The sequence below is a fragment of the Salvelinus alpinus genome, chromosome 38 (genome assembly GCF_045679555.1).
Source record: "Salvelinus alpinus chromosome 38, SLU_Salpinus.1, whole genome shotgun sequence".
Lineage (NCBI taxonomy): Eukaryota > Metazoa > Chordata > Actinopteri > Salmoniformes > Salmonidae > Salvelinus > Salvelinus alpinus.
In genome coordinates this window covers 13,512,398-13,540,060 of record NC_092123.1, presented here as the reverse complement: position 1 = coordinate 13,540,060, position 27,663 = coordinate 13,512,398, and the positions used below count along the sequence as shown (strand labels likewise).

Sequence of the window (27,663 nt, the reverse complement as noted above, 5' to 3'; positions counted from 1 at the left end):
CATCCGTTTACCAACACCGTGTCTCACAAAGACAACGGTTGGAACCAAAAATCTCCAATTTGGACTCCAGACCAAAGGACAAATTTCCACTGGTCTAATGTCCATTGCGCTTGTTTCTTGGCCCCAGCAAGTCTCTTCTTATTATTGGTGTCCTTTAGTAGTGGTTTCTTTGCAGAAATTTCGACCATGAAGGCCTGATTCACACAGTCTCCTCTGAACAGTTGATGTGAATTGCGTCTGTTACTTTGAAGCATTTATTTGGGCTGCAATTTCTGAGACTGGTAACTCTAATGAACTTATCCTCTGCAGCAGAGGTAACTCTGGGTCTTCCATTCCTGTGGCGGTCCTCATGAGAGCCAGTTTCATCATTGCGCTTGATGGTTTTTGCGACTGCACACAGTTCTTTACATTTTCCATATTGACTGACCAAATTTTCTGTATTGACTGACCTTCGTGTCTTAAAGTAATGATGGACTGTCCTTTCTCTTTGATTATTTGAGCTGTTCTTGCCATAATATGGACTTGGTATTTTATCACCATGTCACAACACAACTGATTGGCTCCAGAAGGAATGAGTGTGCAAAGCTGTCATCAAGGCAAAGGGTGGCTATTTGAAGAATCTCAAATATAAACTATATTTTGATTTGCGTAACACTTTTTTGGTTACTACATGATTCCATATGTGTTATTTCATAGTTTTGACGTCTTCAATATTATTCTACATTGTAGAAAATAGTCCAAATAAAGAAAAACCCTTGAATGAGTAGGTGTTCTAAAACCTTTGACCGGTAGTGTAGATCCAAGTTGGCGAAACATGAAATACAAAGATTAGCTGGCTGCGCACTAGTACGTGGGCTTGTGCTTGAGTTCTGTGTTCATTTTCTGTAATGCCTGCTACCAGAAGTTGGTCATTATTAGTGAACGTGCATTGTGCATGGTTCTGGTTAAATATGTAACAAAATTGGCATTTTCATAGACAGACTTGAAAGCCAGGTCAGTGATTATTGCAAAAAAGTAGGTTAAACTACTTAGATAAAACAGCTACATTATTAATGGTTCTTTGTAGATGGCTTATATTTAGGATGTGTATAATTACACAAGCCCTAAAATCATTAGATTACTGCTGACTATTTGAAATGCAGTGTATTTAACCTTTAATTGTACAACAACGCTTATTTTGAGAAAATCGAGACATATATTGTGAATCGTCCATAAGTTTAATTATTATTATTTTTTTTTAAATGATCTAGATATAATTTTTAGGACATATCGCCCACCTCTATGTTCCACTCTGTTTCCTTGTTGCAGTTTACTTGTTGCTAAACTTGAGTGTTTGGCTCAAATACCATCACATCCATTTCAACACTGTTAACTTTTCTAGCGGCTGAATTGATTTTCATTTCATTGCAATACAACTACCACAATGACATACCCCACACAGCCATAGCACATACACGGCCAAACGACATATATAGTACATACAGTATATACTGAACAAAAATATAAACGCAACCTGCAACAATTTCAAAGATTTTGCTGAGTTACAGTTCATAGAAGGAAATCAGTCAATTGAAATAAATTCATCAGGTCCTAATCTATGGATTTCACTTGACTGGGCAGGGGGCGCAGCCATGTGTCGGCCTGGGAGGGCATAGGCCCACCTACTGGGGAGCCAGGCCTAGCCAATCAGATGATCCCGCAGGTGAAGAGGTCCTGGGCTGGCGTGGTTACACGTGGTCTGCGGTTCTGAGGCTGGTTGGATGTACTGCCAAATTCTCTAAACAACATTGGAGGCGGCACATGGTAGTGATGCCACAGACATCTGTGGCATTGTGTTTGTGTGACAAAAATTCACATTTTAGAGTGGCCTTTTATTGTCCCACGCACAAGGTGCACCTGTGTAATGACCATGCTGTTTAATCAGCTTCTTGTTATGCCATAGCTGTCAGGTGGATGGATTATCTTGGCAAAGGAGAAATGCTTACTAAAAGGGATGTAAACCAATGTGTGAACAACATTTTTGAGAAAAAGCTTTTTCTGCGTATGGATAATTTCAGGGATATTTTATTCAGCTCATGAAAAATGCGACCAACACTTTACATGTTGCATTTATATTTTTGTTCAGTATACATTTAAACCTAGTCATAGACAAAAACATACATTTTCACTTGTGGCATCTCTTATGTCATGCTTAGAGCAGTAAGTCAGGGGCTTGAAGTTTCATGTGGGGTGTCTACATCCAGCCAGCGTGTTCCCTCACTCCACGCTGTGTCTTCTCCACCACTTGCATCTCTGACTGTCCTCCCAAACTGACTTTCATGGTGTGATGTGACAGGGATCTTTAGAGTAGTTAGTGAAAGCCTCGCCAGGGGCCTGTCAACATCTCTCTGTCACAGACACGTGGCTGTGTGCCCAGCTTAGCATGGCTTAGGACGTGTCGTAGCGTTTGCTGTCATTAAATGTGAAGACTGTTATATTATCAAATCAATTCTCTATGTGTAATTATTCCGTGATTAAGTGAATCACGAAATAGTAATTAACTAGGAACTCGGGGCATCACGGGAAAAAGTTGTTATAGAGTTACAATTTCCTGAATATAACTCTTCAGATATTTTATTATCTTACTGATTATAGTCTTCTATTAATGTATTACCTCATCAATATCATTCCTGAATGTTGCAAACCCTTGTATATCTGCATGAACCCTAGCATCGTAAATCATGAATCAGCCATATACAAATTGGCATAATTATTTATTTACTATGTAACTAATCAATCACAGAATTACATAAACACACACACACACAATAGTTATACATTGATTACTGACATGATACACTGAAAAGTCCCTAGTGGGCTAAGCCACTAGGGACTTTTGGTAGAGAAAGGAAAGGGAAGGGGCGAGCTCAAGAGCAGGAAACTCAGAGTGGACCCCCGTACATACACTACACTCATGGAAATGCTTATACTTTGAACATGAACAACTGCTCATTAGAAAATAAATTGCAATTTACATATTTACAAGTGCCTTTGTTGTCCCTCTCTGCGATCGCCGGTCCGTCTGCTGGATAGATTGTCGACAGAAAGTCTCTGGATAGTCCACCAAGTCTTTCGGAGTTGTAGCTTGTTATAATCGTTCAACGTGTTGTCTTTACTAGACTAAAGTATTTAAACAGGTACAGTCTGCATAATTGGTCTTTTAATTTGTAGATTTCTTAACCATTTCGGCGTGGATGATCTCCACGTTCTCTGGTCTTGTTCTTTGGTAGAGTTGCCAACCATTTCATCATGTAGCGACAGCTTCCATGTTTTCTGGTCTCAATGGTGGATTATTCGGGTCACAGATAGAATCACTTCACACACCGACAGCAGTGTTCTGGTCTAATGTAAATTTTGTCGGAAGTAGGTTTTATACTTTTAGTGGAAAAGGGGGCGTTCCATGACGCCGTGTAATGTCTGTGCTCACGGGAGCGTGGCCACTGACTGATCGTAAGTTACTATGAAAAACAATTATGTGTATACTTCTCAATGTGTGTCTCCTGTCTTTCATGAGGTCACCAAATGAAACACATTTCGACATGGTCATTCTTTGCTTCCCCACTGACCGGTTCCACATTCTCAAAAATAGAAATATTGTATAATTCTCAAATTTTGGGGATGTAGGAGTTTGTGGGAACAGCTTATTTGTTCCACTGTGAAATCCTCTCTCCCCATACTGCATGTCCAAACGGGGAGAGGGTCTCTTCAAGGAATTTACAACCTGTCATAAAACTGTGGAGAGATAGAGAAGGGGGGGTGGCGTCATGACAGACGCTTGGCCTGAAGAGCACTCAGAAGGACCTAGAACTGTTTTATTTCTCAGTGTTTTTGGCACACAATATTTAATAACATTATTTTCTGGTTGTGAGTTCGTTTTCTGGTTGAGAAGACGTCATATAACCAGTTTACAACCAACTGATCTCTGTTATAACCAGGTAAAGATACCTTTTTCATGATTTCGAAAATTAGAGGAAAAATATGTAATATAACTAGATTACAACCAGATAGACAGCCTTTTCTGGCTGCTAAAAATATGTTAGCAAAACGTCCTTATATGATCAGTATACAACCTGACCATGCGTTATAAAATAAAACAGAGTTGTGATGGAGTGTAAGAGATACTCCGCTGCCCTGGCATGAGGTCAGCAGTGTCCATGCATCTTTCATGGGAACAGCGAGCAGGCGTCCATAGTTATAATTCGCAGTGGTTACTTGTTTTCCGAGCGAAGAGAATAGGCAGGGCAATAGGTGGCATAGTATTGTGCTCACCCAATCTAGCCCCTGCTCTCTTAACATAAGGTTTATATCCCACCGATAGGCCTCTATGACTGTGTGTGTGTGTGTGTGTGTGTGTGTGTGTGTGTGTGTGTGTTTAACTATCCCCACAAGAATAGTAAACAAACATAATGTTGACCAACTGGGGGTTAGGGTTAGAATGAGGGTCAGGAGCTAGGGTTAGTTTTAGGGTTAGGGTAAGAGTACGGGTTAGAGGTTAGGGAAAATAGGATTTTGAATGGGACTGAATTGTGTGTCCCCTTAAGGTTAGCTATACAAGTGTGTGTGTGTGTGTGCAGGTACTGGGATTAATGTTTAAACACACCAGACTATAACCTATACACATTGATGTGTCTGTTCAGAAAAGTGAAAGCCCTTGATTTTCTGGTTGAACTACTGTATCTCCATTGGTAATCTAAAAAGGCATTTGTGTGTGTGACTGTGTATGTGTGCTTATGTGTGCACACATAAACATACACACACTACTTCCCGTGATGAATAACTAGGCAAGACTTCATTAGAACGATTCCGCGTACCCATTTATCAGGCTGATTCGTGGTGTGTGGCTGGGCATGCTGAAAATTATTTCTACATGATTGCATCATAGCCCCAGAGCCGGTGCGTGCTCTCCATTCTGAGACTGTGTAATCAATACTTGTTGGAAAGCAAACACAGCAGATAATGCCTGCGTTTCAAAGGGTAGCCTTTTCCCAATATAGTGCACTTCCTTTGACTAAAGCTCTTTGGACCGTGATCAAAAGTTGTGCACTAAATAGGGTGCCATTTGGGACACAGACAATGGGCAGCTAGAGGGCAGCCAGGCCTAAGAAAGGCCCTGATCAAAATGGATGGACAATGGATGGACAATAAACAAGGTAATAGACAAACACACTCACACGCACTCCTCCGTAGACAGACAGATACCAAAACAAACAAGCAAGCACTCACAATAGCAAGCCAGCGACAAACCAGCGCGTGTGAGTGACAAGCCTGAACACACCGACACACACATGCGCGCACGCACACACACAAGCACATTCGTGATAGACTGTTACAAAACACCTCACATGGTGCCATGACTATTGCCACCGCTTGATCAAATGAGTTTTTCTTGTGCATGTGCCGTGTCGGAATATATTTGTCTTGTTCCAAGCATCTGTTACAGTCAGGTTATATTTTGTTTGTGTCTCTCGACGTTTTTGTCACTGTCACTTCACTAACATCCCCTGAAGGTGTGTGTTAGAATGAGCCTATTAGGCTTTGATGGTCTACAACACTGCACCAGCAAGAACCACAGCTTTGCGTGTGTGTGCGTTGCCTGTGCGTGGGCGTGTGTGCATCTGTGTCGTTAGTTTCCTTTTTCTGCTACTGTATGCTACAGCCTGCCTCTTCGTTTGCTGCCCATGTTCTATGCATCCCACAGCACACAACCGCTTTGTTCCCGCGCCAGGACATGTAAACCTGGCGAGCCTCGGCTCTTCATGCCAAGCATTCCTGGCTCCAGACTTGACATTTGCCACACAGGACCTCTCAATGCCTGTTAAATCAACAAACACTGTACCTCGCCACTTGTTTTAAATTATTTTCTCTCTCTCTTGCTGCTTTGCTCTGGCCAAATTATTAATTATTGCTCCCACACATACCCTTATAAGGTGTTTGAGTTAGAACCAGTGGTGGAAGAAATACCCAATTGACATCACCCAGTAAAATGCTACCTGAGTAAAAGTCTAAAAGTATTTGGTTTTACATATACTTAAGTCTCAAAAGTAATTGTAATTACTAAAATATGCTTAACCCTTTGTCGCGTGTGATCACGTATTTGTTGAGCGGTCCCTGCAGCGTATGCTTTCAAATATGTGACTGGAACAGTAGCAACAGAATGTACAACGCAACATACGCGTCTGAACAGCATCTAAATATTGTTTTGTACGAATGGAAAATAAAGGTCTTAAACTTTATTCCTCAATTTGACCTTTTATTATGAAAGCAACAGAACGTAAAAGAGAAATGCGAACTTCATCATCCAAGCATCACACGGAACACATCCACAGTCAAACTCATTCCATAAACTGTAATGAATACTCAGGGAGAAAAAGGTGTAGATTCACGCGCAGAGGGCGGCAGGTGTTTATTTCGCCCTTGCAGAACGCAGGAATCGTGGTCAAAGGCAGGCAATGGTCATACACAGGTAAGGCAAACAGGCAGGTGAATCAAACCTAGGACTGAAGGCTATAACTGGTTCTCACAAACGAGCTGGGAAAAGGCTTAGTTGAGTCAAAACGAACAATACCTTACAAAGGCACAAACAGAATGAACTGAACTAAATAAGGAGCTGATGAGACCAGGTGAGTAACTAACACAGGTGAAATCAATGAACAAAAATGAAAGACAGGGCTACGTTCAAGAACACAAAAGAAACAGAACACAAGGTTGACTTGCTGGACCTCACCCCCGAGGTAGACTGTAGGTGACCAGTTTTAACAGAGACACATGGAAGGACGAGGAGATTTTATATTGACGGGGTAACTGGAGGGGGTACGTGACAGGGTTGATGCGATGGGTTATCTTGAAGGGACCAATGAAGCGAGGACAGAACTTTTTGCAGGGGAGGTGGAGCCAGATGTCTCTGGTAGAGAGCCACACATGCTGTCTGGGGTGAAAGAGTGGCGTAGGTTGGCGGCGTCTGTCGGCAAAGCGTTTCCGGGTATTAGAGGCTTCCTGCAGATGCCGGTGAGCGGTCTCCCATACCCGCTCACTACGCCAAAACCAGTCATTGACAGCTGGGACTTTGCCTCCCAGGGAAACATGGGGGGTTGGTAACCAAGTATACACTGAAACGGAGTAAGGAGGAGGGATGAATGCATGAGTGAGTTCTGAGCGTGTTCGGCCCAGGCCATATACCGACTCCAAAAGTGTGGAGAGGCAGAACATTGTTGGCGGAGGTACTTCCCTATTTCTTGGTTCAGGCATTCCGTCTGCCCGTTGGTATGGGGATGGTACCTGGAGGAGTCTTTTGGCTGGTAAGGACAGTGAGGGGAGCGGCAGTATAACAGAAGTTCCGAATGAACCGGCGATAGTAGTTGGAGAACCCAATGAAACGCTGGAGTTCCTTAACGGTGTTGGGTTTGGTGACTCTGTTCTCATCCATGCTGACCCCTCCAGGTGTCAGTACGAAACCGAGGAAGCTTACCGAGGTTACATGGAAGGTTCTCTTTTCAGTCTTGACATAAAGGTTATGGTCAAGGAGCCATTGAAGAACATTTTGCACATACTGTATGTGTTCCTTCAGGGAGTGGGAGTAAATCAGGATGTCATCAATGTAGATGATGAGAAAGCGGTTGATTATATCCTGGAAAACCTTGTTCATAAAGGATTGGAAGACGGTGGGGGTGTTAGTAAGGCCGTAGGGCATGACCAGGTGTTCGTAGTGCCCAAGTGCGGTGATAAAGGCCGTCTTCCATTCGGCGCCTTCACATATACGGACAAGGTTATATGCACTTCGCGGGTCGAGTTTTGTATAGATGTTGGTGTGGCCCACTTGTTCAAGGGTCACTGGGATCAGAGGAAGAGGGAAACGGTTCTTGACCGTGACGTCATTCAGGGAACGGTACTCAATACATGGACGGAGACCACCGTCCTTTTTTCCAACGAAGAAGAAGCTGGACGCAGCCGGGGAAGAAGAAGGATGAATGAAACCATTTTCGAGTGTTTCAATTTTCAAAGTGTTTCATCAATGTAGTTCTCCATTGCCTCATTTTCCGGGATAGATAGGGGGTTAACACGGCCGTTTGGTGGGGACACTCCAGGGAGTAAGTCAATAGCATAATCCCCTGGGTGACTCTGTTGTGGCAGAGTGGAGGCCTTGATTTTGCTGAAGACATTGCTGTACTGGGCGTATTCAGATGGTATGGTGGGTGGCACTGCAGAGGCAGAGTCCTCAATGGTGGTGGCCCTGCAGGGTAGGCTGAGACAACTGGTGAAGCAGGTAGAAGACCATGACAGTAGTTCACCTTGTCGCCACGAGATGGCAGGGTCGTGACGACAAGGCCAGGGGTGTCCGAGGATGAGTAGCTGTTTGGGGGATGAGAGTTCCATGAGTTGAATGGTTTCGGTGTGGAAGACTTCAATCTGGAGGGTGAGGTTGACTAAGAAAATAAATAAAGAACCTTACATAAACCAGTCTAAATAACAGGTTGCGCTGACAAAAAGAAAACAACTTAGCGACCTAACAGCTAGACTAGTTTACAATGTACCACATCTTTGGTGAGCACAAGAGCCTAATGTAATGTTTAGAAAATAAATGTGTGTCAGCTAAGCTAACAGCAACTACATTCCTTATGATGGCAGCCATGTTTGTTTATGTTTCACTTGGCGAAAACTCCATAATCTCAGAATGCCATTCACTATGAGACGCAAATAAAGTCAAAGATGGCTGTGCTCATTTCCTGAAAAATATTAACTTAGTTTAGCCACTTTTCAGCATATTACAAATCGTATTACAAGAACCGGAGCACATGACTTGACAAGTCGTTTATAGTTTTTTTGACAAATCATAAAGCAAATAAAATATTTTCACCTCACAGCTCATCACATCAAATACAAGCCTACTGCCTAGCCTAACCGTAGTGCAAAATCTAAACAGGGATGAAACCAGTTTAGGGGTGTTTGTGAGCGGGGTTAATTTCATTTGTAGGGGGTTTTCAAGTCCTTGGGGGGTAGAAATGGGGGAAGGTATCGTGGGGGGATATGATGCAGGACATATTACTATGATGGGGGATTTATCAATAAATGGGGAAAAACACAAGATAAGTTCATACGCCAAATATAATTAAAACCCCTGGAAAGGGGGGGTCTGAGCTGGCAACCCTGAGGTACCAAAGTTACAATCTGATGCCGTGTTCAAAACAACTGGGAACTGGGAAATCTCTGACTTCCAACTTCAGTGCGTTTAAGACAACTGGGAACTCAGAGAAAAAACAAGCTCCGACTGGGAAAAATAATTTGGAACGGTCATCCAACTCGGAATTCCAACTCTGGAACTCGGACCTCTTTCTTGAGCTCCGACTTTCCTACCTGAAGATTATTGACATCATAATTTGACCTAGTATTTTTCCAAGTTCACAGTTGTCTTGAAAGCACCATAAGTCAGTCAAGTGAACTATCCCTTGTGATAACATCTTTGGTCTGACAGATGCTTACATGACAACCAGAATGCATTGTATGATGTCAACAAACATGGCGCCACACATAGCCGGCAAATAGCTTAGCATTAACTCCTCATAATCAGTACAACATTCAAAAAAGTAATATGTGTCTGTTACAATCTATACAAGAATTGGAATGCAAGTTACCAGTAATTGAAAACATTTGAATAAAACAGTAAATACATTATGATCCATACATAAATATGGTGTGCTACAGCAGAAACGACAACACAATATACAGACAATAAGCCACTTACTTTGATAGGAACGCACACATGTCCAATGTGTAAGGAAAACAACCATGAAGGTAATGCGGGCGCCAGCCAGAAAATGTGCTGGTGGAAAACATTTGTGCAAGGTCTGTTCTGAATAGAAATGTGCAATGTCTTCATACTTAATCTCTGGAAACACTAGGGAGGTGCTCAGGCTCTCGATGAAGAGAGAATTTTGTCCTCTCTGTAAAGCCTCAAACATAAATTGTCCACAACAGTGAAATGGGCCACTTCTTATGCAAATTAACGAGGAGGTAGAACACACCTCATTTTAAACTGTTTTTAGAAAATAAAACTTGTTCGAAAATAATTTGAAAATGACAAGTTGAAGCATAGCCTATAGATAATTAGCAGGCAGCGTGCCTTGGTTTGAGGGCTGCGCGGGTAGCTGTCCTGTTGCTGAACAATCACATTTTGGAACAGTGATAGCATTCTGACATCACGCGCATGAATAAACTCACGCAGGGGCGACAGTTAAGATATTTGGAACTCACGCGTGAAAAGGTTATAGGAAAATTCCACCCCAAAACAATCTTTTTTTATTTGTTTCATTAGTCCATTGTTGACTCCCATCATGTTTTGCTTGTCAGAAATCAATGTTTTCCAGACATGACATAACTTTTAAAATACAGAAATCACCCCCGTTTGGTGCGTTTTGCATGATGTGATTTCTGTATTTCAAAAGTTACATGTCTTTAAAACTTGATTGCTAACAAACAAAACATTTTGGGACTATGTCAATAATGGACTAATGAAACAAATACCAAACAAATACCAAAATATAGTTTTGGGGTGGCGTTTTCCTTTAAGTATCAAAAGTAAAAGTATGAATAATTTCAAATTCCACAATCCACAATATAGCAGGGGCTATAAAGCCATACATACTCTATGTTTTTCCAGCAGCATACTATGATCGATAATGTCAAAAGTCTAACAAAACAGCTCCCAATCTTTTTATTATCAATTTCTCTCAGCCAAATATCCATAATTTGTGTAAGTGTCGTGCATATAGAATGCCCTTTCCTATAAGCGTGCAGCAATTCTGTTATTAATTTATTTACTGTAAAATAACATTGTATCTGGTCAAACACAATTTTTTCTAAAAGTTTACTAAGAGTTGGTAACAGGCTGATTGATCAGCTATTTGAGCCAGTAAAGAGTGCTTTACTATTCTTGGGTAGTGGAATTACTTTTTCTTCCCTCCAGGCCTGAGGGCACACACTTTTTTGTAAGCTTAGATTGAAAGGTGGCAAATAGGAGTGGCAATATCATCCGCTATCATCCTCAGTCATTTTCCATCCAAGTTGTCAGACCTAGGTGACTTGTCAATGTTGATTGACGACAAATAAAATCACCTCTTCCACACCCACTTTAAGGATTTCAAAATTACAATGCTTGTCTTTTATAATTTGGTCAGTTAAACTTGGATGTGTGGGTTCGGCGTTTGTTGCTAGCATGTCATGCCTAAATTGGCTAATCTTGCCAATGAAAAAATTTGTAATTGGCAATATCAGTGGGTTTTGTGATGAATGAGCCATCTGATTCAATGAATGATGTAGCTGAGTTTGCCTTTTTGCTCAAGATTACATTTAAGGTGCTCAAAAGCTTTTTACTATCATTCTTTATATAATTTAGCTTTGTTTCATAGTATAGTTTCTTCTTTTTGTTCTGTTTAGTCACGATTTCTCAATTTGCAGGAGGTTCGCCAATTGTTTATGCTGCCAGACTTATTTGCCATTCCTTTTGCCTTATCCCTCTCAACCATAAAATGTTTCAATTCCTCTTCAATCCATGCGGATTTAACAGTTTTTACAGTCATTTTCTTAGCTTTCCTAATATTCTCTTGGGAAGTGTGTGAATTGGACTAATGTCCAGTCCTGCTAAGCATTCAAGGTATAACTAGTACTTTTGGGTGTCAAGAAAAATAAATGGACTAAAAAGTACATTATTTTCTTTAGAAATGTAGTGAAGTAAAAGTTGTCAAAAGTATAAATAGTAAAGTACAGAAGCTTAAACTACTTAAGCTAATTTCTCTAAAATGTTGTGCACAAAATTTTGTGAGCATTTCTCCTTTGCCAAGATAATCCATCAACCTGACAGGTGTGGCATATCCAGAAGCTGATTAAACAGCATGATCATTACATAGGTGCACCTTGTGCTGGGGACAATAGAAGGCCACTCTCAAATGTGCAGTTTTGTCACACAATGCCACAGATTGTGGAGGATTGTCCACCAGATCTGTTACCTGAGAATTGAATGTTAATTTCTCTACAATAAGCCGTGACGGGATCATGAGGCCCATTGTCGTGCCATTCATCCTCCGCAATCACCTCATGTTTCAGCATGATCATGCACAGCTCCATGCTGCAGGATCTGTACACAATTCCTGGAAGCTGAAAATGTCCCAGTTCTTCGGTGGCCTGCATACTCACCAGACATGTCACCCATTGAACATGTTTGGGATGCTCTGGATTGGCATGTACGACAGCGTGTTCCAGTTCCAGCCAATATCCAGCAACTTCGCACAGCCATTGAAGAGGAGTAGGACAACATTCCACAGGCCACTGATTAACTTTATGTGAAGGAGATGTGTCGCGCTGCATATGGTGGTCACACCAGATACTGACTGCTTTTCTGATCCACGCCCCCTACCTTTTTTTTAAGGAATCTGTGATCAACAGATGCAAATCTTTATTCCCAGTCATGTGAAATCAGAACTTCAGAATTTTCAGAATTTCAGAACGTCAGCGTGATCTGATAATCTCCCTATTCTGTCTCAGAACGTCAGCGTGATCTGATAATCTCCCTATTCCGTCTCAGAACGTCAGCGTGATCTGATAATCTCCCTATTCCGTCTCAGAACGTCAGCGTGATCTGATAATCTCCCTATTCCGTCTCAGAACGTCAGTGTAATCTGAATGATATCTGGTACACAGAGATAAATTAAGGATCATATATACAGTGCGTTCTGAAAGTACTGACATTTTAGCACATGTATTAAAAATTAAAAAGACCCTTTACTCAGTACTTTGGCAGTGATTACAGCCGTGAGTCTTCTTGACGCTACAAGCTTGGCACACCTGTATTTGGGGAGTTTCTCTCATTCTTCACTACAGATCCTCTCAAGCTCTGTCAGGTTGGATGGGGAGCGTCGCTGCACAGTTATTTTCAGGTCTCTCCAGAGATGTTAGATCGGGTTCAAGTTCGGGCTCTGGCTGGGCCACTCAAGGACATTCAGAGACTTGTCCCAAAGCCACACCTGCATTGGCTTGGCTGTGTACTTAGGGTCGTTGTCCTGTTGGAAAGTGAACCTTCACCCCAGTCTGAGGTCCTGAGCGCTCGGGAGCAGGTTTTCATCAAGGATCTCTCTGTACTTTGCTCCATTCATCTTTCACTCGATCCTGACTAGTCTCCCAGCCCCTTCTGATGAAAAACATCCCCACAGCATGATGCTGCCACCACCATGCTTCACCGTAGGAATGGCGCCAGGTTTCCTCCAGACGTGACATTTGGCATTCAAGCTAAAGAGTTCAATCTAGGTTTCATCAGATCAGATAATCTTGTTTCTCATGGTATGAGATTCCTTTAGGTGCCTTTTCGAAAACTCCAAGCGGGCTGTCATGTGCCTTTTTCTAAGGAGTGGCTTCCGTCTGGCCACTCTACCATAAAGGCCTGATTGGTGGGGTGCTGCAGAGATGGTTGTCCTTCCGGTCCCGTGTGGCTCAGTTGGTAGAGCATGGCGCTTGCAACGCCAGGGTTGTGGGTTCAATTCCCACGGGGGGACCAGGATGAATATGTATGAACTTTCCAATTTGTAAGTCGCTCTGGATAAGAGCGTCTGCTAAATGACTTAAAATGTAAATGTAAATGTAAAATCCATAGATTAGGGCATAATGAATTTATTTCAATTGACTGATTTCCTTATATGAACTGTAACGAAATAAAGTATTAGAAATTGTAGCTTGTTGCGTTTATATATTTTTGTTCAGTATAAGTACTGTACAGTCGTGGCCAAACGTTTTGAGAATGACACAAATATTAATTTCCACAAAGTTCGCTGCTTCAGTGTCTTTAGATATTTTTGTCAGATGTTACTATGGATTACTGAAGTAAAATTACAAGCATTTCATAAGTGTCAAAGGCTTTTATTGACAATTACATGAAGTGGATGCAAAGAGTCAATGTTTGCAGTGTTGACCCTTCTTTTTCAAGACCTCTGCAATCCGCCCTGGCATGCTGTCAATTAACTTCTGGGCCACATCCTGACTGATGGCAGCCCATTCTTGCATAATCAATGCTTGGAGTTTGTCAGAATTTGTGGGTTTTTGTTTGTCCACCCTCTTGAGGGTTGACCACAAGTTCTCAATGGGATTAAGGTCTGGGGAGTTTCCTGGCCATGGACCCAAAATATCGATGTTTTGATCTCTGAGCCACTTAGTTATCACTTTTGCCTTATGGCAAGGTGCTCCATCTTGCTGGAAAAGGCATTGTTTGTCACCAAACTGTTCCTGGATGGTTGGGAGAAGTTGCTCTCAGAGGATGTGTTGGTACCATTCTTTATTCATGGCTGTGTTCTTAGGCAAACTTGTGAGTGAGCCCACTCTCTTGGCTGAGAAGCAACCCCCCTCATTAATGGTCTCAGGATGCTTTACTGTTGGCATGACACAGGACTGATGGTAGTGCTCACCTTTTTTTCTCCGGACAAGCTTTTTTCTGTATGCCCCAAACAATCGGAAAGGGGATTCATCAGAGAAAATTACTTTACCCCAGTCCTCACCAGTCCAATCCCTGTACCTTTTGCAGAATATCAGTCTGTCCCTGATTCTTTTCCTGGAGGGAAGTGGCTTATTTGCTGCCCTTCTTGACACCAGGCCATCCTCCAAAAGTCTTTGCCTCACTGTGCATGCAGATGCACTCACACCTGCCTGCTGCCATTCCTGAGCAAGCTCTGTACTGGTGGTGCCCCGATCCCGCAGCAGAATCAACTTTACGAGACGGTCCTGGTGCTTGCTGGACTTTCTTGGGCACCCTGAAGCCTTCTTCACAACAATTGAACTGCTCTCCTTGAAGATCTTGATGATCCGATAAATGGTTAATTTAGGTGCAATCTTACAGGCAGCAGTATCGTTGCCTGTGAAGCCCTTTTTAGGCAAAGCAATGATGACGGCACGTGTTTCCTTGCAGGTAACTATGTTTGACAGAGGAAGAACAATGATTCCAAGCACCACCCTACGATTGAAGCTTCCAGTCTGTTATTCAAACTCAATCAGCATAGAGTGATCTCCAGCCTTGTCCTCATCAACACTCACACCTGTGTTAACGAGAGAATCACTGACATGATGTCAGCTGGTCCTTTTTTGGCAGGGCTGAAATGCAGTGGAAATATTTTGGGGGGATTCAGTTCATTTGCATGGAAAAGAGGGACTTTGCAATTAATTGCAATTCATCTGATCACTCTTCATAACATTCTGGAGTATATGCAAATTGCCATCATACAAACTGAGGCAGCAGACTTTGTGAAAATTTATATTTGTGTCATTCTCAAAACCTTTGGCCACGACTATACACCACTGGTTATGACTCATAGCCTGAGGTGTGCCTGGGAAGATGAGGCGTGACACACTTTATTATCAAATATACACTCAGTGGCCAGTTTATTAGGTACACCACGTTTACATGCCCCGAAGAAATCAGGCTGTTGTGGAGGAAAGGAGGCGTCCAACCTGGTTCTAGATGGCTGTACCTAATGAATTGGCCACAGTGTAAATAGTTTATTGTATAACCAAACTTATAAACACACTGTGAAGATCACACATCACCTTCTAAGTCATTGTTCGATTATAAAAACACCTGTTTCTTCCTAGCCGAGGATGATGGGAATAGGTTTTTATTGGCTTTGGTACAGGAGAGGAGAGCTGGATGGGGAACATATCTACTATTGAAGTCTGAAAAACACTGAAACCCTGGATTGTACAGTATCTGGCAATAATAAATCCCTGGATTATGTTCTATATGATGACAAAGTTTAAATTGATCCAATTGAGTAGAGAACAGAATAAGATAATTTGACAAGGATCGACACAGTGCACCCTCCCAATCATCATTTGATAAGGATATATCATCATTGGAATAACATGATTAACATTTTATTAAGAATAACACCACAACATACTGTGTACATATATCTCATTATTAAGCCATTTAGTGTGGTTTTAAATATTGCATGCACACACACACACACACACACACACACACACACACACACACACACACACACACACACACACAGCGGTAGTGAGCTAACAGATTGGCATCACTCATGCGTATCGTGAGGGGTAATTATCTTTTTATATGAAGAGTGGCAGCTAAGGTAGAATGAAGAGTAATGAATGTTGTTTTTACACAGGAATAGAAACAATTAGTCACATCCATTAATCCCTACAGCTAGTGTGTGTGTGTGTGTGTGTGTGTGTGTGTGTGTGTGTGTGTGTGTGTGTGTGTGTGTGTGTGTGTGTGTGTGTGTGTGTGTGTGTGTGTGTGTGTGTGTGTGTGTGTGTGTGTGTGTGTGTGTGTGTGTGTGTGTGTGTGTGTGTGTGTGTGTGTGTGTGTGTGTGAGAGTGCAAACTCACAACCATCCGTCCCTTAAGTTAACATTCTCACAAAGCACCATTGCCAAGGCATTTCTGTTTCCATGGTGACAGTACATCTAGATCTCAGGAAGGCAGTAGCGACGTACTAAGCTAACATATGGAATTGTTTTAAGATGGTCATGCCATGGATCATTTAGCAATTTGATTTAGAATTTTAGGACCCCTTTAAGTATAATATAAATACATAAAATGATTATTTGATAAAATATTGAATTTGGCCTTTACTACTACAGCCCATAGAAATGTACTGTATAACACATTCATAAATGGGGAAAAAAGACAATCATGAATATGGGTTTAGAAGTGTCTGTGCTACAGTTGAAATCAGAAGTTTACATACACCTTAGCCAAATACATTTAAACTCAGTTTTTCACAATTCCTGACATTTAATCCTAGTAAAAATTCCCTGTCTTAGGTCAGTTAAGATCACCACTTTATTTTAAGAATGTAAAATGTCAGAATAATAGGAGAGAGAATTATTTATTTCAGCTTTTATTTCTTTCATCACATTCCCAGTGGGTCAGAAGTTTACAGACACTCAATTAGTATTTGGTAACATTGCCGTTAAATTGTTTAACTTGGGTCAAACGTTTTGGGTAGCCTTCCACAATAAGTTGGGTGAATTTTGGCCCATTCCTCCTGACAGAGCTGGTGTGAGTGAGTCAGGTTTGTAGGACTCCTTGCTTGCACACGTTTTTCAGTTCTGCCCACAAATGTTCTATGGGATTGAGGTCAGGGCTTTGTGATGGCCACTCCAATACCTTGACTTTGTTGTCCTTAAGCCGCTTTGTCACAACTTTGGAAGTATGCTTGGGGTCAATATCCATTTTTTTGCGAACAGGCTTTAACTTCCTGACTGATTTCTTGAGATGTTGCTTCAATATATCCACATATTTTTCCATCCTCATGATGCCATCTATTTTGTGAAGTGCACCAGTCTCTCCTGCAGCAAAGCATCCCCACAACATGATGCTGCCACCCTCGAGCTTCACGGTTGGGATGGGGTTCTTCGGCTTGCAAGTCTCCCCCCTTTTCCTCCAAACATAACGATGGTCATTATGGCCAAACAGTTCTATTTTTGTTTCACCAGACTAGAGGACATTTCTCCAAAAATGTCCCCTTGTGCAGTTGCAAACCGTAGTCTGGCTTTTTAATGGCGGTTTTGGAGCAGTGGCTTCTTCCTTGCTGAGTGGCCTTTCAGGTTATGTCGATATAGGACTCGTTTAACTGTGGATATCGATACTTTTGTACCTGTTTCCTCCAGCATCTTCACAAGGTCCTTTGCTGTTGTTCTGGGATTGATTTGCACTTTTCGCACCAAAGTACATTCATCTCTAGGAGACAGAATGCGTCTTCTTCCTGAGCGGTATGACGGCTGCATAGTCCCATGGTGTTTTTACTTGCGTACTATTGTTTGTACAGATGAACGTGGTACCTTCAGACATTTGGAAATTGCTCCCAAGGATGAACCAGACTTGTGGAGGTCTACCATTTTTTTCTGAGGTCTTGGCTGATTTCATTTGATTATCCCATGATGTTAATTAAAGAGCCATTGAGTTTGAAGGTAGGCCTATGAAATACATCCACAGGTACACCTCCATTTTACTCAAATGGTGTCAATTAGCCTATCAGAAGCTTCTAAAGCCATGGCATCACTTTATGGAATTTTCCAAGCTGTTTAAAGGCACAGTCAACATAGTGTATGTAAACTTATGACCCACTGGAATTGTGATGCAGTGAATTATAAGTGAAATAATCTGTCTGTAAACAATTGTTGGAAAAATGATATGTCCTAACCGACTTGCAAAAACTATAGTTCGTTAACAAGAAATTTGTGGAGTGGTTGAAAAATGAGTTTTAATGACCTAAGTGTATGTAAACTTCCGACTTCAACTGTATGTATTTATATATATTTATACTTCTGATAAGTCTCCAGTATCAACATTTCTGAGCAAACAAAAAAAGGGAGAATAAGTAAACATGTTGAAATAAAAGAACATACTCTTTGCCACAATTCAGGCAGCCTTCACAAGACCACAACATATGCAAATATGTCCCCTTTGTGCTTTAAACCTCCAGCAGAATAATACAATTCCTGAGTGCATGATATTCAGTTTCACTGGCATACAGTACATTCAATGGATGGTTTTAACTGCAGTAATTTATGCCAGAGATTACTGCAGTTTAAACGTAAACTGTTATCCTGTAGCTACTGTAGGTCTACCCATCAATTCAAGATGGAACTTTGTATCATTCACAACATGTACTGCAAAATTCACCTGAGCTCTGTAGACTGGTTGTCTGACCCTGCTGGGACCCTGTCACTATCTGATCCTGCTAAGACATGATGAGCATAGTGTTGGGTACTGACTGCACTAGAGGGCTGCATTCCCAAGGGATGCTTGCGGGACCTGCGAGTCCCCACAGAGATCATTGCGGGCGGTCAGCATTTTCCATGCTGCAGGCAGGTGCGGGCGGTCAGACAGACAACTTTGGGATGAAAATAGTTTTGTTGTCCAGCAGATTATTTTTTAAACGTTCCTTTTTCTGCTTTGTATGCTTTAGCCTAGCTATTGTATTAAAATCACATATTATTCGCACTATTCACACACTCAGAATTCCCAGCTTCACCTTCAGTAGCCTCACCTCTCCTAGCTCGGCGTGAGAGTTCAAGTGCGCCTAGTATGTGTGGTCTCATTGAAATAGAGTAAGCTCCCTACATGGGCGGAGAATCACGTGGCAGTTAACCTGAATTGGAAAATAACTTAAATATGATTAGACTGTACTTTACTAGTGTCTGTAAATACATATTGATAATGAAAAGAAGTGGAGGGCGCTCACCCAACGCGAGTCAAAGTGCAATCCAAAAAATGTAATCATCATTGAAAAGGAAAAGGCACAACCCGCACATAAATGGAGCTACTATGGTGAGTGGAGTGTTGCGCCTTTTCATTTTCAATAAGTATGGATTACGCATTTATTTGTCTCTGCCTGCAAATCGTACTCCTAAAAGGTATGCTATATCATATAGGACTATGCAAAACGTCACAAGTGTCTGTCATCATTCTCGCTGCTTCCAGTTCAGTAGGCATACTTACGAGATCAGGTGCGCGTTTGGTCCCAATTAAATAGAGTAGGCTATAGACCGAGGTAAAGACCGTTTCAAGTTGGATATTATATGGATATTCGCGCTTTCAAACCTCAATAGCTTTCAAACCACTTGAGCCACAGACTCCTAAATAGGCCTATGATTAGGCTATAGGTTAGGCTATAGTTTACTACATTGAATAGTAATAGGACTAAATATATTTATCCGTCTGAAAATCTTCCCACTCCTAAAGGATAGGCTATGAAAATAGCTCAGAGAAAGTGCAAGTCTCTCCAACTCTGCTCTCTTCAAACTACATCTACACATATTGGCTGATATAGCCCAGTAATACAATGTAAGGGCCATGTGAGAATCTCTGGCATTTTAACCTATTTCTTAAGTTATTTTTGCACATTTGATATTGCCTATAGGGTGCAAAATTCCTGGGAACATGGCAGGCAAGTGAGCTACGTCACATACGCCTAAAATAACATTGCGGGACTGCGGTTGGGTTTGTGACCAGTTCTTGCAGTAGGGAGTGGGAGTCCGACAGAAAACCAGCAGGTGCGGGCGGGAGCAGCATGAAGAAATCGGTCCAGCGTAGATCACTACTGTGCACCATGACAGTGAAGCTTGTAATGTTAGAGCTGTTTTTTTTACTGTGTCAGTGTGAAAAGTAGGGAATTAGCTTGGGAAACTGACAGATCAATAACGTTACATTGACATACTGACTAATATAGCTCACATTGCACTGAAAAAAACATCAGAATATCAATCTTCGATTGTATGGCTGATGGTTTCATCGTTTGATTCGGGTCTAGTTTGATTGAGGCAAAAAATAATGGTACATCAACTGGCGAAAGCTTGCCAGGTTAATTTACTTGGTCCCGTGTGGCTCAGTTGGTAGAGCATGGCGCTTGCAACGCCAGGGTTGTGGGTTCATTCCCCACGGGTGGACCAGGATGAATATGTATGAACTTTCCAATTTGTAAGTCGCTCTGGATAAGAGCGTCTGCTAAATGACTTAAATGTAAATGTACTTCTGAAACAAGACAAAGGCTACAAAACTTTTCCATACAAACAACTGCTGTTAGATAATGATATGAGGTGGTTATTACTACTACTTATCTGACAGATAACTACAGACTAGAGCTGACCTGGCTGTGGTGGCTACTGTAGTTTTTATTCATTCACCTCAGTCAAAAGGGGATGAAACATTAGATAACGTTACATGTCAGTTACAATACTAGCTCAGCACTGCGAATAAACAATAGTTTCGTTTTTTTCTGTTATGTTATACAGCAGTTACATTGCGAGTTACATCAGTCAACTAAAGAGTAGCCAGAACACACTGAACTATGTTCAACTGTTCCGTGTAGGTCCAGTCAACCTTCCAGAAACGTTGCCTTCACACAGCCTGTCAGCCTGCTCTGTGGTGTCCGGTCCGATAAACACTCCAAAAGAGCCTACCCGACCGCTCGCAGGCGTCCGCATGGTCCTAAAGCACAGCGGGTCACATTTTGTATCACATTCCAACTATCACACTGGGGAACACACAACTTAATATAGCTACCTGAAGACAAATGACAATGCACAAAGCTGTGTGTGTGAGTGTGTGAGAGAGAGAGAAGGGATTCCCATATACTCACATCTGAGTTGAAGCGCAGTTGGCAGATGTTGCAGGAAATAACTTGCTTTTCACGTTCTGAAATGCAATTTCAGAATGTGTGTGTGGGGGGAGAGGACATTTCCCACCCGTTACCAGTCAAACTTGCGCCCCTGCTCTCACACACATACTCTCTCTCCTTTTCTCTTTTTCCCCCTTTATTTTTAATCTGGTCTCTATGTGCTCTGCTTGTTTTCCAGATGGACCCTGTGCAGAAGGCCGTAATTAATCACACATTTGGAGTCTCCATCGCGCCGAAGAGAAAGCAAGTTATTTCCTGCAACATCTGCCAACTGCGCTTCAACTCAGATGTGAGTATATGGGAATCCCTTCTCTCTCTCTCTCACTCACTCACTCACTCACTCACTCACTCACTCACTCACTCACTCACTCACTCACTCACTCACTCACTCACTCACTCACTCACCTTTGTGCATTGTCATTTGTCTTCAGGTAGCTATATTAAGTTGTGTGTTCCCCAGACAGTCCACTCTAAAGGTTCGGGGAGTACGCTAATGTATGATATCAACACATCTATTTGCCGGCGTCCATATTAGGACAAATGTAAGTTGTCAGTAAGGTCTCTGACAGTCAATCAACTCTATAGGATGTTATGGATTATTTTTATTTTTTTTGTGTTCTTTATTTAACCTTTATTTAACAAGGCAAGTCAGTTAAGAACAAATTCTTATTTACAATGACGGCCTACCCAAGCCAAACCCTTCCCTATTCCGGACGACGCTGGGCCAATTGTGCGCCGCCCTATGGGACTCCCAATCACGACCGGTTGTGATACAGCCCGGTATCGAACCAGGGTCTGTAGTGATGCCTCTAGCACTGAGATGCAGTGCCTTAGACCGCTGTCCCACTCGGGAGCTAAAAACAGTGGGGTGGACACGGCGATTTGCTATTCGTTAACATACTGCTTGTTGTGTCTCCTGTTTAATGCCTCTTCAATTGACAGCAACTGGGCTCTATTGTCCTCGGTCCAAGTGTTCTCCTCTCTCATTCTCTCGCCAGACATGTGAAATGACTGAGGGTGTTTGAGACTGTTGTAGACAGGCAGCGTTCAGGAGAGCTTAAGCGTTGCAGTGCTTAAGTTCAGTAGAATTGTGGAGTTGACATTCTCTGCCCTGTGTAATTAGGTAGCAGTTATTGACTCTGAAAGGCTCATCAAATAGATGCAGTCAGAGAGAGAGACAGTGACAGAGAGAGGAGGAAAAGCGAGATCATGTGAGCGATATCATGTGTAATAAGCCCTACTGTGGAAGAGGAGGGTTCCACTGTCCTCCACTCATCATGGTCATAAAATCAAACAAACCACAGCACTATGGGCAAAACAGGACTTGGAACATTGACTTTTAAGTTTCCTTACCAACTCCTTTAGGACATAATGGAAGTTTCAAGGGAGGGTATCAGGGGAGGTTCTTTCTTGTCAGTGTGTTTCAATGGTTATCCAAGAATCTTCCGTTTCTACTGAACTGTAGTGCTGAACTCTTATTCCTGGACTCATCAGTGTTTCGGAGCAAGAGTGCTGATCTAGGATCAGTTTTGTATTTTGTATTATGACGAATTAGATTACATGGACATGGGGGGGACCTGATTCTAGATTAGCACTCCTACTCTGAAACGGTTTATGAAAAAGTTGGTTACTATGTGATTGAGAGCATAGCTGATACAATATCAACAACATTGCAGAGGCATTCCACGCCAGACTGCCAAAAATATAATTATGATGTTTTGCGTCTTCCCCAAATTAAATTCATAGAAAGGACCGGGATTCAATCCGATCAAACTTTGTCAGCAATGTACGTGTTAAAGCCAATGTTCCCGTGTTCGCAGAGACCAAATTCACAGTAATTGCTGCAAATGGCAGATTTGGTCACTGATAAGTGCCTAAATTGGAACGTAGTGGCTGTACAGTAACATTCTATACAATACATGACGTCGGAGCCCAGGGTCTCCACTTTACAGCTCTGTCTACTATTCAACTGACAGCTGTTCTAAACTTGAGCAGCAAATGCAACAAGAAGATGCCCCCATCCTCACAGCTAATTGGGCTACTTTGGCTAAAAAAGTACAGTAAATGTAAAATGCACATTAAACCAACAGTGTAATGTGTCATGTCTGGACTATCATTAAATGTGAAGATGTATTTAAATCAAATCAGTTCTCTAGGTTTAAATATTACATGATTAAACTAATCCGTAAACATTAATTAACTAGGAAGTCGGGTCACGACGGGAAAATGTTTTGAGTTACAGAGTTATAATTTCCCGAATATAACTCTAATTAATTAGTCTCCCATTAATGCTTACTAATTGTTACCTTCTATCAGTCTCATCTGAACGTCGTAAAATTATTTGTTATCTGCACAAACCCTAGTTTCAATAATGAATCAGCAACATACAAATTGGTTTAATTATGTATTTACTAACTAACTAAATAATCACAGAAATACATCACAAAAAAAAGTAGATATTGGTTACTTACAATGATAGAAAAGTCACTAGTGAGCTAAGCCGATATGACAGCTTGGTAGACAAAGCGAAGGGGGTGTGGACTGAGAAAGAGCGGGAAAGACAACATGGATTCACTACACACAGTCTATAATTATATTAATTTAAATGCTAATCCTCGTTGTTTTCTCTGTTGGAATCCTCGATCGTCCTGTAGGGTTCATCAGAGTCTCTGGTTAACTTTAATTGAAGTCACAAAGTCTTTCGTGGTTGTAGGCGGTTAGAATGGTTACTTCAGATGTTCTCATGGATAGATGCTTCGGCGGTTGTCGGTATTCTCGTCCTAGGTTTACGTAATTTCTAGCTGCAGTCTAGTAATTTGTTTCGTCTAGAATTTCTCACTTATTCTGTAGTGTCCTCACCTCACCTTTGGTTTAATAATTTCTCCATAATCTCCAAAGTGATCCCTTTCAATTGCTACCATGGTTATGCATATGCTTCTCATATTTCTTCTGGTAGAAACATTTCAATTTGACCCTTTCCAATACGCACACTCATATTACAGATGGTGTCCTGCGAGTAAGGCCAAAATGTCACAAAGTTTCTAACTTGAATGAATTATTTCTCAAATTATTTTGAATACAGATTTTAAATGTATGCCAAACACCCTTCCCTCCAAGGACCTTTCTACAGATTTTAAAGAATATCCAAAACATGATTATCATTTGGCCAAACCGGCATGCATTTGCCCTGCATTATTGATCAAAGAGAATTAAAAATATATATATATAGAAAGTCAGAGGCTGGAAATATAAAATCAACTAATTAAAAAATGTAAGGATTGAAGGCTATCGGTGTCACTCTCAATGGGCCTTGTCAGTTTCTGTATGAAGTCTATAATCATTGGCTTTGTCAATGTTATATTGCCCTTCATCTCTCTCCATGCAAAACCATGTCATTTAATATTCCCTCGCCCCACTTGTCAGGCGATTCAAACCCCACAGGCCGTGTGGTAGCCTGTCATGGTTGTCGTAAGAAAGGGACCAAGGCGCAGCGGATGTTGAGTTCCACATATTTATTTCCAAGTGAAACTTCAGCAAAACAAAAATATACCAATAAACGAACAACTAAACGTGACTACGTGGTGCACATGCACAAACACAAAACAATATCCCACAAAGCAGGTGGGAACAGGGAACCCTTAAGTATGATCTCCAATTAGAGACAACGAACATCAGCTGCCTCTAATTGGGAACCATACCAAGAGCACCAACATAGAAATATATAACCTAGAACACCCCCTAGTCACACCCTGACCTACTAAACCATAGAGAACCAAGGGCTCTCTATGGTCAGGGTGTGACATTGCCTCTGGGAGGCAGGTAGAAAAGCAGAGATACAGTGCATTCGGATAGTATTCAGACCCCTTGACGTTTTCTACATTTTGTTACATTACAGCCTCATTCTAAAATTGATTAAATTGTTTTTTTCCTTCATCAATCTACACACACTACCCCATATTGACAAAGCAAAAACAGGTTTAGAGATTTTTTGCAAATTTATAAAAATTTTAAAAAGTACAAAGTACAGTACATTGTTGAAACACCTTTGGCAGGGATTACAGCCTCACGTTTTCTTGGGTATGAGGCTACAAGCTTGGCACATGGGAGTTTCTCCCATTCTTCTCTGCAAATCCTCTTAAGCTCAGTCAGGTTGGATGGGGAGCGTTGCTGCACATCTATGTTCAGGTCTCTCCAGAGATGTTTGATCAGGATTGGTGGAGTGCTGCAGAGATAGTTGTCCTTCTGGAAGGTTCTATCATCTCCACAGAGGAACTTTAGAGCTCTGTCAGAGTGACCATCAGGTTCTTAGTCACCTCCCTGACCAAGACCCATCTCCCCTGATTGCTCAGTTTGGCCGGGCGAACGGCTCTAGGAAGAGTCTTTGTGGTTCCAAACTTCTTCCATTTAAGAATAATGGAGGCCAATGTGTTCTTGGGGACTTTAAATGCTGCAGACATTTTTCAGTACCCTTCCCCAGATCTGTGCCTCGACACAATCCTGTCTCTGAGCTCCAAGGACAATCCCTTCGACCTCATGGCTCTTAAATGCACTGTCAACTGTGGACGTTATATAGACAGGTGTGTGCCTTTCCAAATCATGTGCAATCAATTGAATTTACGACAGGTGGAATCCAATCAATTTGTAGAAACATCTCAAGGATGATCAATGGAAACAGGATGCACCTGAGCCCAATTTCGATTCCAAAGCAAAGGGTCTGAATACTTACGCAAATAAGGTATCTGTTTTTTACATTTAATACATTTGCAAAAATTTCAAAAAAACTGTTTTCACTTTGTCATTATGGGATATTGTGTGTAGATTGATGAGGAAATTGTTTTATTTAATCAGTTTTAGAATAAGGCTGTAACGTATCAAAATGTGGAAAAAGTCATTGGGTCTGAATACTTTCCGAATGCCCTGTATTGTCATATTTCTGAGGTGGACTGACAGGTGATTAGGGTCATTTTCATTAGGACACACATTGGAAAACAAAATGAGCTTTTCTTATTGGACGAGTCTAGGTAGTCCCTCCCTATTTCAGTCTGTTTTCTTCAGTTTGGTGCCTAATGAACACTTTGTTTCAGTAAGGATGCATGGAGGGACCGAGACCATCGACCTGTTAAAGTAGACAGCTAATGGAGGAAACGCAACCAATCAAAAATTCAGTAGTGTTTGCAACTTCCTGACATCCCACAAGTTTGCCTCATGCGCTTTGGTTAGGGCTGAATATAATTACCTTTGACACTGAAATATGACACTGTGTCTGTGTGCCCGTGCGTGTGTGTGCGTGCATGCGTGTGTGCATGCATGCATGCCAAACTGGGTTAAATACTTTTGAAATCATTATAAATACGTTAGCTGGGTTTTGAGATTGCCTGGCACAATGGAACAGTCACAAAAGTGCAAACTGCACCTTCTGCACTTGAAGTAGGCTAAAGCAAATGCTAAAAGTATTTGAAGGGTTTCAAATAGTATTTGAACCCAGGTGTCTGGTGCGTGCGTGCGCGTCTGTGTTTGGCCCTACAGATTAAAATGTGATTGATATAATCCGGTTCCATGTGTTCCCCTCAAGGCACATACTCTGAGTGAAGATCTAACACCAAGAATATTTCCCAAATCAAGCCAGTGAAGTTAGATAGCAATTTACAGAATTAAATCCGCTGCCACTGTTTTTGTATTTTTGGGGGTGAAGCATTAGTGGATTGAAAAGGAATAAGATAACCATGAACACTTTGATGTATTACTTCTATGTTTGAGTCCCACATGGCACTCTATTCCCTATTCAGTGCAAGACCTATGGGTTCTGGTCAAAAGTAGTGCACTTTATAGGGATAGGGTGCCATTTGGGACGATTCCTATATCTAGACGGCAGAGAATAATCAGATAGGATAAAAGCTGATAAATTTAAGAGAAGGAAGAAGCTTTTTTTCACTGAAAAGAGGATCCATTGTTCTTTCTAAGGGAACTTTATTGAGTAGTTTTATATGTAGGCTTCTACTATACCTGTAGAGTCTCTAAACACTACAGCTATAGTGGCATCCAAATAAATAAACTCAGCAAAAAGAAACGTTCCTTTTTCAGGACCCTGTCTTTCAAAGATAATCCATAAAAATCCAAATAGCTTCACAGATCTTCATTGTGAAGGGTTTAAACACTGTTTCCCATGCATATTCAATGACTCATCAACAATTAATGAACATGCACCTGTGGAATGGTCGTTAAGACACTAACAGCTTACAGACGGTAGGCAATTATGGTCACAGTTATGAAAACTTAGGACACTAAATAGGCCTTTCTACTGACTCTGAAAAACACCAAAAGAAAGATGCCCAGGGTGCCTGCTCATCTGCGTGAACGTGCCTTAGGCATGCTGCAAGGAGGCATGAGGACTGCAGATGTGGCCAGGGCAATAAATTGCAATGTCTGTACTGTGAGACGCCTAAGAC

General features: G+C 41.6%; 1 protein-coding gene and 1 non-coding gene across 3 annotated transcripts in view; both read left to right on the top strand.

Moving 5' to 3' along the window:
- Positions 1-27,663, top strand: part of LOC139566207 (zinc finger protein 385B-like) — a 151,925-nt gene that overhangs the window by 89,147 nt on the left and 35,115 nt on the right. For both annotated transcript variants that reach the window (XM_071387242.1, XM_071387243.1), the window contains one exon: positions 21,396-21,506. In XM_071387242.1, the coding sequence (XP_071243343.1) occupies positions 21,396-21,506 (111 nt within the window). The remainder of the gene's footprint in view (positions 1-21,395; positions 21,507-27,663) is intronic.
- trnaa-ugc (transfer RNA alanine (anticodon UGC)) lies at positions 13,500-13,576 on the top strand. The gene has a single exon. It is a non-coding gene; the product is annotated as a tRNA-Ala (tRNA).